Source organism: Lotus japonicus, chromosome 1 (genome assembly GCF_012489685.1).
Source record: "Lotus japonicus ecotype B-129 chromosome 1, LjGifu_v1.2".
In the NCBI taxonomy this organism is placed as follows: Eukaryota; Viridiplantae; Streptophyta; class Magnoliopsida; order Fabales; family Fabaceae; genus Lotus; species Lotus japonicus.
This window is the reverse complement of record NC_080041.1, coordinates 30544929-30558059: the sequence shown is the minus strand read 5'-3', so window position 1 is coordinate 30558059 and position 13131 is coordinate 30544929. Positions and strand designations below refer to the sequence as shown.

Genomic DNA, 13131 nt, shown 5'->3' with positions numbered 1-13131 from the left:
GATATCAGTCCATAAACACAATGAAACTATGCTGTAAAATTAACTAACATTAAATAAAAATATTAATTTTGGACCCTAAATATAATGATATTATTATCAACGGGTGATTGGTTCAAGTGGTACATGTTTAATTTCCCTTAAGAAATGTCTCGGGTTCAAGTCTTGTGGATTGAAAAAATATCGCTGAGAGAGTTAGTCTCACCATGATGTGGATGTTTCCGGCTCAAACAAAATTGCCTCCGAAAGAGGACACCTGTCTTAAAAAAAAATGAAATTTTAACGGATTTCAATCATTAAATATAGCAACAAGTAAAAAATGAGGAGCTTTCCTATTAAAAAAGAAAAGTAAAAAATGAGGGTCCAACATTTTTAAGATTTCAAAAAAAAACCTTTTTAAGAGTCCATACTAGGTAATTCCGATTATTAGGTATGTGGACTATTAGACAAAATGTGGAAAAGTGGTCACAACTTACAATGTAATGATAAATACATAAATATTAATAATTTAATATTTAACTCCTCTAGTAGACAAAAATAAAATTAACTCCTCTAAAGTGCGAGGATAAATTATAATGCAGCAGTGGGCTTTTTCATACTCAAACCCGCTAAGAGTACAATGATGAACTTCGCCTTTTAATTGAGTTGGTATTGACTTGTATGGTCCCATTTGAGATGAGCTCTAGGAAATTGTTTTCATCATGACTTTTATGATCAGAACATATTACAAGATGCCAAGATTATTGTCAAAATAAATATCAAATTTCCAGCATTTGGCCAGCTTTCACAATTATTAACCTAAGCTTACATCAAACGAGTATAACAGACAAAATTGCCATTTAAGCACATCTCATAACACTGTAGGGATTGATTATAAGACAAATAAAATAAAAATATACAAAATTTTACAAGAAATCCCATTAGTAGGGATTCAAAATTGCAATGAAGTACAGAACTTGCTTTTGAAGATGAATGGCAAGGGTTAGTTTGTAGTCATATTTGCATGTTCCAGTTGCATGAGGTTCTTGGTTACTGATAAAACTGAGGCATTCAGAGGCGTTTATCACACCTTAATATCTTCCAGCTTGCATAGGAACCCTCTCCTACATCATCCTTGGTACACACCCATCCCATTGCACTTGAAATTTCTTCAAGTTCACTAATAACATGTATGGCGTCACGAATATACACACGCCCTGCGCCTGGTCTTAGCATCCGATCCATCTCAAGCATGATGGTTGAGATATTACATCTTTGCCTAAAACAATTATTTAATGATTTGTCAAACACCAATAATAGCAGGTGCCTGTAGAGAAATAAGTAAAGAATTATGACACATTACCTCTTTTTCTCAACAGAAAAGAGACCTGCTGCATGCAGAAGATCATATGTTCTTGGATATGTATCGAATGGCTCACACCTGTCAAGGTCAAAAAAATTCAAGCACCAGTATACATTCCATATTTCTGGTCAAGAACTAGGGGGAGAAAAGAAACATGAAATACTTGGCATCTAGTTTCTGAAGAGTAAAAAATGAGCCAATCTGGATAAAATTCTTAACAAGCAGATAGACAAAAAGAAAAGAAAAAAAACTAAGAATCATTCAGGGCCTATTTGATTGCAGTTTTATTTTTCAATTTTTAGAACAGTTTTCAGAAACAATTTTTAGAAACAGTTTTCAGAAGAAGAAAACAGGTTGAATGACATGTTTTCCAACATTTAGAAAACTGATATCTGAAAACTAAAAACAGAAACTGAAAACATCTTTTAGTTGTTTTGGTTTTTTAGTTTTAAAAACTGAAAATGAGAACTGTTTTCATAAACAGTTTTTAAAAACAGGTCATACCAAACAGGTTTTCAGTTTTTAAAAACTGAAAACTGTTTTGAAAACAGGAAACAAACAAGCCCTCAATCTCTTAACTAAAAGCATACCACATAAGTCAAAATCAACTTATTTACCTCAACAGCACTTATAAAAAGGGAAAAGAAAAAATCTAATAATTATTGAGTCTTCTATATAATAGCTTACTGCATAAGTTAAAATCAACTTATGTACCTAAACTTTTTAGAAGCTCCCTCATCTAACTAATTTATATATGCCTATAAACTTGTAAAATCTTAAGTTATAAGTAAATACTTATCTTAGTGAAAAAGCTCTAATAAGCTAGGGACTAATCCAAACTGTGGCTAAATTAACTACTGCAAAGTGCAAACATGTACAGTCTCATTTTGCCAAGATATGCTTTTTATCCCCAAATGCCTCCAAGGAAGCACTGCCACTGAGGCAAGTGGTGCTATTAATTAGTATATTGCTTCTTAGAATGTACTCTCTCAAGTCTCAACCCACATAGGTAAAACTGAAATTCATATTCACGTATCAGTTCAACATTAATTATATTAACTTGATAAACTGAAAATCAATCATGAAGAAGCATATAGCATGTATACTAGTGTTTGCAGATAACAGTTACTATATGTTATTAATTCCAGAACCTGTTAACTTTTTTAGTCATATATAGTTAGGAAGAAGGAGGTAAACATGAGATGGTTATATGTAACTTAAAATAAGTAAATTTATGTAGGATTAAAGATACATATTGGCATGGGTGTGGAATTTTACTGGCCGGAAAATGTAGCAGCCGGTAAACAGCAAGCCCTGGCCAGAATTAAAAGGCGAAAAACAAAACACAGTTAAAACATAAGCAAATCTCTCTTACCAATCATGCATAACTCCTATCAACCCACGGTCATATAGAACAGGCAAGGTATTGAATCCACTAACAGGAACAACATTCATAACCCAACAGTCAATCTGGAGATCATGCAGCGCTGCAGCAAACCTGTCGTTATAAAAATGAAAGTTACCTCATAATACACACAAGTGTATCTGGCAATGGAATCAAAATAGCAAAAAGAAAGCAAGTAATAGCATGCTCGCATACCCTCCAAATCCTGCCCTCATGTCCATTACATTTCTCAGGTTGTACTCCTTCCAGCGGTAAGCCCGAACATAACTATCTATTATTTCATTCCAATATTTTGATTCGGCCCTGAAGAGCTCAACTCTAGATATAATGGCATCCTGTTTAATGCTTTGAAGCCTGTCTGGTGGTTGATGAAGGCGTGACGGCCACGTGGTAACATTTACTCCATATCCATCACTAGGTAACTGAGTGATGCATGCCTTAAGCCCGACATACCTGCAAAATGCATCATGGTTATCATAAATTCTGATAATTGTCTGCTTAACATAATTTTAAACACACAAGGTTACTCTAGTTAATTACTCGAGATGTTGCAGAACATTCAAGTGTGCAGCATGTCTACAAATTGGTTATTGATTCTTCAAGAAGGTTCTTGATCTTGCAGTGTAGATTCTTTCTAGGCAGAGGCATCTTAATGCATTTTCTTAAAATATTAAATTACCGGGATTTTTTATATAAAAAAAAAATATAGAATGTTAGCCTTGTATAAAATTAGAATGAAAAACTTAGAAGCAAGAAAAAGCATCCATTAGTGATGAAATGCAGGCATGCATCAGCTATACATAAGATTTTAATTGACAAGCCAAATTATTATGCTTCCACATAGAAGGCCAAAACAACATCAATTTCTTAACAAGAATTTCAGGAAACTTTTTCGTGATGACAATCAATCTATAATATCTTTGACTCTTATAAGCCATTGCATTCCAGTTAAGCAATCATGAAGACCACAAATGAAAGATGTGTAATATTGGTTAATTGAACAATTTATTTGGGTCATACCAAACATCATCTGGATCATCATTGGACTCACATAATGGAGGATGCACGGGAATGTCACGACTAAGGTAGCAGCTGTTATTCAAAGGTTTCCTCCATATAGCAATGTAACCCTCTTTCCGTACAAGTTCCCAACAAAGTCGAGATGTCAGGTTCTCCATTTCTGTTGAGTAATAAATCTGAAGATCAAATAGAGCTTAATATCTCACTAGATCAAGACCAAGGTGATTTGATACCAAAGAATATGATGTCAGAGTAAAATCACAAAAAGGGAATGAAGGGACAAAATGCCAGAACTGGTTCAGGGCAGAAAGAAAATAAAGAACATAATTGCAGGAAATGAGAAAGGATGTTTTATTCAACGGCTCCAATCCCTCTAGTGACAGGTTCAAAAAAGAATAACAGTGATGGACAGCGTATTCAAGAGATCCTATTCTATCCCCACTCATTAGAAGTCCTGCATTTTACTGTTTCTTTCCCTTCTCAACCTGCTCCATATAAACCTCTTCTAATTGCTGAGTAATGCCACTAACTCATTCCCCTTCTAGTTGCATTTGGTTACACTCAATTAGTTGGAGCATTATCCCCTGTTATCCTGTTTTCCCTCCTAGGTAAGCCCTCTTAACTACAGGTCTGCCATAAGCACATAATAGACCTTAGCAATGAAGTATCAACCCATTGTAAGATATGTACTAACTACTAAAATTATGTAATCAAAGGGTGCGGGTGGGAAGCAAATTCTTTATTCCTACTGGAAAAGCTTAAAAATTGTAGAAATTTACATTTATTACTAGTGTTTCAGGTATCATACAAATTATGAGCTACCTTTCCATTGTTCTTGAAGGCTCTCTTCATGTTTGTACACTGGCTGCGCTGCCCAGACAAAGTAGCGACCTGCCCTTAGGAGCCTGTTGGCCTCAAGAAGTAAAATTCCATCTTCATCAAAGCCATATGGAAACAAGATGTCAGTGCAATAAACTAAATTCCATAGGCATAATTGTGATTGTACTTAATTCAATTTTATTGTGTCAAAAAATGAAGAAATCTTAAGAAAGTTTCAAACTTAAAAATGAAACATTGTCATCTCATATAGCACAACAACTCACTGAGCTAGACAATCATGAATGGATCCAGTAATTAAAAAATACCCTTCCCTTTAGACAGTTAAAAAATATTCCCTTGCAATTGTTTGAAATGAGGGAGAAAGGCTTAAACTGAGAGATGAAGTACCATCACGAGTCCAATTAATTCTGCATCTTGAACAATGTATCATGTCAAATGCATGGCTTGGGAACAACAAACGGTGTGTAGCAAATACTGCTGCAAGTGCAGGCACACCACGCTCAAGAGCAAACTGAATCTGATTTTCGTGAACATCTTTCGGCGCTATTGAAAGAGTAGTGACATTACGTTGCATCAAGAATGCGCCAAAACTTGCCACTCCACATCCAATGTCTAAAGCAACTCTGGTGTTGGAACCAAATGCAATGTCTGGAACCATCTGCACATTCATTTCCAAAAGTGCTCTCAGTGTCTTAGCAACAACAAATATCAGAATGAATATGAACAAGAGACTAACCGCTGAAATTTGATCCAGGTATTTATCTGCACCATGTATAAATTGTGTGCCACCACCAGGAAAAACAAACTTATCATTCTTTATTGATATCCAATTTTGGCCACCTTTATCTTCAACCAGACGTGTATGTGGTACATTACTGAACCAAACCTGTCATGGTATATAAGTCAGCCAACCTTTTCTTCCAAATCTGAACCAAGTGAGAAGTGTAAAATTACACAACTTATGTCAAGACATATACATGATAACTAAAATTTAATCAGTTTGTTAAAATCAAAATTCAGCTACTTGGCACAATCAGATTCTGCAACTAGTGTCTAATTAAAATATGACACGAAATGCTTAAGACTCAAGATGAAGAAATTTCATTTCTAGACTTTCCTAAAATGGCATTGCTTCGATTTCTGTGTAAAAAAAAATTATATCCAGTGTCCATGTCAACCATCTTTTGTGCCTCTAGCTGTTAAATTTCTGTCACCTGCAACTACATTCTCAGAATTGTAGTTTATCTTTAGCTCACTTAGCTTCTCATAGAGCATAAAGTATCTAACACACAGGACATGAGACCATCATCAACAAGCCATGCACTTTCCATTAAATAAAACATAAAACATACAGATTACAATCTAGAACCCTAGAATGTGTTGACATAAATGACAAGTCCTGCTCGGTCAATGGCCATTCATGCAATGCATGCTTAGCAAAAAGTAGCTTTTACATTATATTGCAGAGCACCCTACATTGCTTGTGCATTAAACATAATCAATTCTGAGATTTTACAACTGAATATCATAACATTACCAACAAAAACCGCTTTTTTCATAAAGGTATTCAAAGTTCAAACATAAATCACGTCATTTTAACTCATGTTCACCATACGCAATTTTAGTAGAATCTAACACTTATCCAAACACACACTCAAATTAAACACATTTTCATCTCTTCGGAGATTAAGTTGATCCGAATTTTTAGAGTAAATTGATATTTCAACAATCAAAGTAAAAGTTTCCATCTCTGATGAGCTAAAGTGTAATGCTGCTTGACTCATAAAGAAACCATTCAATTTGCAAGCATTGATGAAACTTACACACAGAGTCCGAACCCAAAAAGTACCTCATCTCTGCTCTGAGGCCAAAGGATAGGCACACGGTACCCTAGTGGCCTCGGCAACAGGCAATTCAAACCCTTCCCTTCCTCAGGGCAGTGCCGCTCGTACTTCTCCCCTCTCTCGCTCCCATTCAACCTCGCCACCGCTTCCGCATTGTCCAAACAAGGCACATAATCCACCATTCCCGAATCGCAGACCTTGAACTTCTCCACCACCACCTTCGCCGCCGCACCCTCCTCCTCAACAACCCCTCGCGACTCGTTCTTCCAGCTCAGCAGGTCCACGACAGAGCCGAGATCGGAGTCTCCGACGGTGAAATTGTCCGTCATGACGCCGTTTTCGTCAACCAGCCCCATCCGCTCCACCGGCGGCAGGGGAGGCAGGCGGAAGACCTTGACCCTCGGCGGCGGCGGAGGCGGAGGAAGTGGTGGTTGTTGCTCCGAGGGGAGGAAGAAGGTGAGGGGGGAGTTGGTGGTGGGGGAGAAACGGGTGAAGAGGAAGAGGAGGAGGGTGAGGGAGAAGAGTGTGAGGGCGGTGATTTTGACAGAGGAAGAGGCTTTCAGAACATCTATGGAGCATGGTGTAGGCAGAAACCTCATGATTTCCGACGACGGCGCCGCCGGTGAGAGAAGAAGGAATTGATTAAGCCAGAAACAGAAATGATACTACGAGAATGAGAGAAGAAGAAATTACAAGAATGTTGTGTTTGATCGATCACGTTAATGTACTTTACTGGTGTTAATGTGTAATGTTGGGTTAGTTAGGGTGTGTCGTGTTGTGTGGTTTTTTTTTTTTTTTTTCTGAATGGTGCGAAAAATAAATTTAATTTAAAAAGGGAGTGGAAAAAAATTTATTTAGCTGTTTGCGGTAGTTTTGGACAGGTAGTGTTGGACTTTCAGACATTCACAAGGAATCTCGTGAATGGGTATAAGACAAAAAAGAATCTGGTTGCTTTTTCAGTGTTGAATGACATGAACAGTAGTCATTCACAAGAAATCTTGCGAATGGGTATAGGACAAAAAACAATCTGGTTGTCCTATTCCCACATGCACGTCAGAAAAGCTTTGAGATTTATTTTCGTACTATTAGCATTCGCAATATTTATTGTGAATGGCTAATATTCCCTGTCAGCTCACTTCTGAACACTGAAAAAGCAACTGGATTCTCATTTGTCATATTACCATTCGCAAGGAATCTCCCGAATGCCATAAAGTCCAAGTCCAAAACTACCCCAGACAGCTAAATAATTTTTTTTCACTCCCTTTTTCAAATTAAATTTATTTTTCGCATTATTCAGAAAAAAAAAGTCGTGTTGTGTTGGATTTCAGTTGGAAAAAGAAGAATTTAGTGAATAATGGGTTGGCAAAACAAGGTTCGGGTACATATGGGCTCGTGGGGGAGGTCCAGGTCAAGGGATCAATTTTTTGAAGGTGCAATTTATCTTTTTGATGTAATAAAACAAGTTTGAGTAAATGTGGGTGGGCAAAGTTCAAAAAAAGTAAATATGGGTGGGTTATAATGTGATTTATGTTTGGATATTTTTACTTCAAAACAAAGTATGGTAAAATGAATTTTGTTTGGTCGAGATTAGTGTCTCAAGGTAGGAGGGGTGTTCACATGAACAAGACTAGAAGAATAAACAAGTTTCAAACAAAATTGATCGGACGAATCCGACCAAATCACTCAGATGAGTGTTGATTGATTAAAGATGAACGGCGTCATTTGCGGTTGTCCAAGTTTCGATGGAGGTGGAATCGACGTGCTTCATCGTCTTAAGCGCTTGGGAGGGGTACATGTGAAAACACTTCGACGTTCAAGTTAGAATATGGGTTAAAGAAGGGAAGTGAGTTATGGAGTATGAGTTTGTACTTTGAATTTTCTTCAAGCTTTGCCTTTATAGACGTTGGCTCACATGATTCAAGATCAGAGTCAATCATGAGTGCTTATTACATTCCTGAGTTCTGTGTCACTGTCTTGATTGTTAGTTCATATTTACTTGATGTGATGTGGTGAAGTGACATAAACGTTCTCAATTTGGCAATCGGTCGTGGGACGGTGAGGACATCATCGATTGATGGTATGAAACTGGTTGAATGTAGAATAGAACCTGTTGGCCAAAGCCCCGTGATAGCTGACACATCAAAGAAGGTAGGAGCAATCGGGCCAGAAGTAGTGTGAAAAGTGTTAGTGTTTTGATCCAATAAATACAAGGCACTCAAGAGCATTAGGATATTATACGACAAGTCCCCTTCCAAGAGTTAAATAAGGTTTTAAATGCCTAGTTTTACATTAAATAACACATGCTTAATGAGAGTAAGTGCACTTTATCGTTCAAGTAATATAAGATTGTAAGTCTCAATTATCGAACTCAAAGGACCAGGTGAACACTAAACCTAGGGTTTGATTCATAGTTTAGGTAAATCAATATTAAGGTTGTTGAGAAGGTTGTGACTTGTGAGCATGCAAACAAGATAGTTGAGAGCAATAAGTAAGAATTAGAAGACCTCAAGATTACAATGATAGATCATCTCCTCCGCTTATTATATATGTTATCCTAATTACTATTTTGTCAACCATACCCTCTGTTGCTAAGTGCACTATCTTAAGAGCCAACTGTCATCTTAAGGTGATCAGTGAAAATAGGTATGAAATGCCATAAAGATATTTCATTACCTAATCACAGGAAGTTGGAAGCAAACAAGAACTAATTCTAAAATCTCATGTTAGGAGTTATTTATTATTAATTCCTTACACTCATTTCTTTACTGATTCTGTAATTAACTTCCCCGTTAGAGTTGGATTAACACTATTGGATCAAATTCATCCGAATCAAATTATTTGCCATATCAAGTTGTTATCACGGATTGTTTGCAAAGCAAATCTCTCTTTTCTTAGGGGTTGTTTGCCATAGCTGTTTATGGAGGGAGCTAGATGACACTTTTTTTTTATTTACAAATGAGAACCTGACTATTTCGTTGAAAATTTTATTGAAGGATCAAGTCCAATAATTTACTATAGTTTAGAGATCCAAAACATATTTAACCCTATATAATATAATGTGTGAATTGCTGAAATTAGAAAACAACAACAGTTAGAAGAAAAACTGAACAACACTTATATTATAAGTCGCAAAAGACATAATGTGTAAGTAATTAATGAGTCACAGGTCACCCCTTTACTTCTTAACACTTGTACATCACAAACCCAACAACCACATTACATGCCAAATTTATTCATTGCTTCCTTAGATACAAATACTGTTCTCAAAGCAGAGAACATTATTATTATCATAATTATTATTATTGATTTACTCTTTCATGCGGATGAGGCACCTTATGCCTTCCCCTTTCAGCATGTATTCAAATGCTTTGTTGATCTCTGAGAATGGCACAGAGTGAGTGATGAATTTCTCCAGTTCCAGCTCCTGCATTATATATTAACAGAGTGTCACATAATGCACCACCAAATGAAATTAAACAGGAGAGTTTTCCACACATTTACCTTGTTCATGTACTTCTCCACAACAGAAGGAATATCAGAGCGGGTTTTGAAATTGCCATAGAATGTGCCCTTAAGAGTTCTCCCTTCCATGAAGTTTATAGGATGAGTTTTGAATTCAGCATCCTTTGTTGGCACACCAACAATCACGGCAACACCCCAACCCTGATAATAAGAAGCATTTGAAGTAAATACATCAAATTTAACTATATGAAAGAATGTATACATTGATCTAATCTAACAATAGAAAAGCAGCAATGAGGGTTTAGGAAAATACATCATGAAGACATTCAAATGCTGAAATTGTAGCTTGGATGTTTCCAGTACATTCAATAGCACGATCCACTCCTCCATTAGTCATCTCAACAATGACCTTTCCACCAATTCAATTTCACATATGAATATATGATAGAAACATTAATGAAAATTAAACTATTTTTGGAACAATGAACATTAAACTTGATAAGACTATCTTCTAAGTATGAACTAACCTGTTGAACAGGTTTGTCATGATCTTTCGGGTTCACAAAGTCAGTGACCCCAAATTTCTTAGCTGACCAAGAACAAATTGGAGATTCTCCTCAGTACAACAACAACATTAGCAATTGGAACTTTAAAATCTGAAGAACAATGATACCAACCTTGTTCAAATCGACCAGGAACTAAATCAACCCCAATGATTCTAGATGCACCAGAAAGCCTTGCCCCTTCAGCAGCCTAAAATTCATATATATACTACAAGTAAGTACAATTGTAATTAATTATAAGTATTTTATTAAAAATTTAAGCATAGTTGGATAACATACAGCAAGACCAACAGCTCCTAATCCAAAGACAGCAACAGTAGAATTTGGCTCTGGTTTTGCAACATTCACAGTAGCCCCAAAACCTACATTCATAGATATGAACAAAATTATTGATGTGTGATTTTCTTTTACAAATCCTTGATCATTTTCAACATTTTACCAACATTTTGGATATGATTCATTTTCATTGGAATTAATTCTGAATCGCAGAAGCTACTCACATAAGTTTATGCACATAATTAATTTTGACTTGAGAATCAAACTTTAGAGTAATTTTCCAAACATGCACAAATTACCTGTGCAGTATCCGCAACTGACAACGCAAACTTTGTCGAGCGGGGCAGCAGGGCTGATCTTCGCGACACATCCGGCATGGACAACGGTGTACTCACTGAATGTGGAGGTTCCGACAAAGTGGTAAATGGGTTGTCCATTTTTGGAAAATCTGGTTTTGCCATCACTAAGCATAACTCCTCTGTCAGTGTTGATCCTGAGAAGCTCACACATGTTGCTCCCACTTGACTTGCAATGTGAGCATTCCCCACACTCTCCTGTGAACACTGGCAGGGCACTGTCACCGGGTTTCACATGAGTCACACCTTCGCCTACGCTCTCCACAATCCTAATGATTAATAATTCAGTAGCAACATCATTACCATAGATAAACTTATAAACAATCAACAATTAATAAGTTTTAACGATGAATTATTTTGTACAATTATGAAATGTTGAGTTGTTTAATTAATTAGAATGTCACATACCCTGCAGCTTCATGGCCTAAGATGCGAGGAAACAAGGGAGTCTGGCCCTGAAATGGAAAAAAAATCACATCTCCTTAGTTATTTATAAAATAATATTTGCATTATAGAATTAAGTGATGTTTGAACACTCTTAAAAATTCATTGTATGTAAGAAAAATCGCTGATTTCATTTTATATGAAGAATCGCAGATTTTTCAAGCATACATAAATATAAGGGTTAAATATGTTTAGTCCCTAAAAAATCCTAAGTTATTAATTTTTCACCCCTATAATTTTTTTTAAATACATCGTCAACTTTTGAAATATATACGCATGCTTGTGTCCTTGAAATAACTAATACCTAAAGAAAAAGTGATTCTAAAGGTCTACTTCTTCTGTTGATTTTGATTGTAGTCCCTCCAACAACTCAAACATGTGGTATTTTTTATAAGTCAACAACGCAAACATGTGTAGTTCAAAAAATTGAAAATTTATTTTAAAGAATCTTTTTTAAAGGATCAAAATCAATATTTATGATATTTTACGGATTAAAAACATATTTAACTCGAAGTATGATTATGTGATTTTTAAAACTAAAGCAAACATGCTCTAGCTGAGATCAAAGTTGGAAATTAATAAATTAATTTACATTTGGGTTAAGCCTTTTAAACAAGGTCCTTCAGCAAGTAAAATATAAAAATAAGATATATATATATATATATATATATATATATACTTAATCTGCAAAATAATGTAATTTTTTGTTAGATTATATATTTTGAAAAACAAAAGCAAGTAATTAATCAAATTAAAGCAGTTAATTATATACCTTTGCATCCCACCAGTAAACATCTGTACGGCAAAGAGAGTTGAAGAGTATCTTGAGACGCACTTCACCTCTCTGCGGCGGCGCAACCTCTATGGTTTCTATCACTAGTGGCTTCCCTGCCTCCCATGCCACCGCAGCTGCATTCATTTGTAGTTTTATAAGTTAAAATTCCATAAAATTATGAACATCAAATTAATTAATTAATCTGATAATAATATATTATGTAAATGTTCTACAAGAGAATTTAAAAGAAAATATTTAAGAAAATGATTAATGATGGAGAATATTCATGCATTCACTCACCTCTGCACTTGATGACTTTGCCGGCTGTGCTACACATTGTGAGAGTATATGATGATCAAGTGAGTGATGAGTGAAACCTTTGGGGACACTATTTATAGTGGAAAAGCTTTGCTATTTCTTTGCACTCTCACAGACACTCAATTATACTATGTCACATATAATAAGCTACATTATTCATTTTAATTTTAATTAATCAAAATATATTTACTGATGTGACGGAAAATCAATTGAATATACACTAGTGCATCAACATTTTTTTTCTACTGGAAAAAGGTTTGGATGTATGTATGAGAAAATCGCAATTGAAGGTAATAAGCATTGGCATGCACCTAAGGCGAACAAAAGTTGACTCAGCAAGTTATCAAAATGGATGAGTTTATTTTTTGGAGAACTCAGTTATGTCAAATAGTAACAAGGTGCCAGAATTTGAGGACCTTACATCAGAATTTAGATATGAGTTTATATAGCAGTAAGATTGTCTTTTCTTTAGAAAACTTGAAAACGATT

At 35.6% G+C, this 13131-nt stretch overlaps 2 protein-coding genes across 2 annotated transcripts; both read right to left on the bottom strand.

Moving 5' to 3' along the window:
- Positions 1–769: 769 nt before the first annotated feature.
- LOC130734370 (probable methyltransferase PMT10) lies at positions 770–7173 on the bottom strand. The gene is made up of 9 exons (XM_057586740.1): positions 6454–7173; positions 5341–5490; positions 4992–5262; positions 4587–4697; positions 3765–3924; positions 2940–3197; positions 2715–2837; positions 1340–1417; positions 770–1255 (listed from the first exon to the last, which is right to left on the bottom strand). The coding sequence occupies exons 1-9, from the start codon at positions 7045–7047 to the stop codon at positions 1048–1050; spliced, it is 1953 nt and encodes a 650-aa protein (XP_057442723.1). The 5' UTR covers positions 7048–7173; the 3' UTR covers positions 770–1047.
- Positions 7174–9543: 2370 nt separating this feature from the next.
- Positions 9544–12705, bottom strand: LOC130734369 (alcohol dehydrogenase 1-like). The gene is made up of 10 exons (XM_057586739.1): positions 12625–12705; positions 12322–12458; positions 11514–11560; positions 11049–11374; positions 10753–10835; positions 10588–10663; positions 10438–10499; positions 10224–10319; positions 9950–10111; positions 9544–9872 (listed from the first exon to the last, which is right to left on the bottom strand). Exons 1-10 carry the CDS (start codon positions 12659–12661, stop codon positions 9756–9758), a joined length of 1143 nt encoding a protein of 380 aa, XP_057442722.1. The 5' UTR covers positions 12662–12705; the 3' UTR covers positions 9544–9755.
- Between the last annotated feature and the right edge of the window lie 426 nt (positions 12706–13131).

What these genes read in the sequence shown, in the direction of transcription:
- LOC130734369 (XM_057586739.1), bottom strand. Translation starts at nt 12,661, where the DNA reads ATGTGTAGCACAGCCGGCAAAGTCATCAAGTGCAGAG. An exon ending in TTAGGCCATGAAGCTGCAGG is followed by an intron (nt 11,375 to 11,513) that starts GTATGTGACATT and finishes ATTAATCATTAG; the next exon opens with GATTGTGGAGAGCGTAGGCG. An exon ending in TGGAGAAGTACATGAACAAG is followed by an intron (nt 9,873 to 9,949) that starts GTAAATGTGTGG and finishes TATATAATGCAG; the next exon opens with GAGCTGGAACTGGAGAAATT.
- LOC130734370 (XM_057586740.1), bottom strand. Translation starts at nt 7,047, where the DNA reads ATGAGGTTTCTGCCTACACCATGCTCCATAGATGTTCTGAAAGCCTCT. An exon ending in GGCCTCAGAGCAGAGATGAG is followed by an intron (nt 5,491 to 6,453) that starts GTACTTTTTGGG and finishes ATACCATGACAG; the next exon opens with GTTTGGTTCAGTAATGTACC. An exon ending in TTTTCTGTTGAGAAAAAGAG is followed by an intron (nt 1,256 to 1,339) that starts GTAATGTGTCAT and finishes TAATTGTTTTAG; the next exon opens with GCAAAGATGTAATATCTCAA.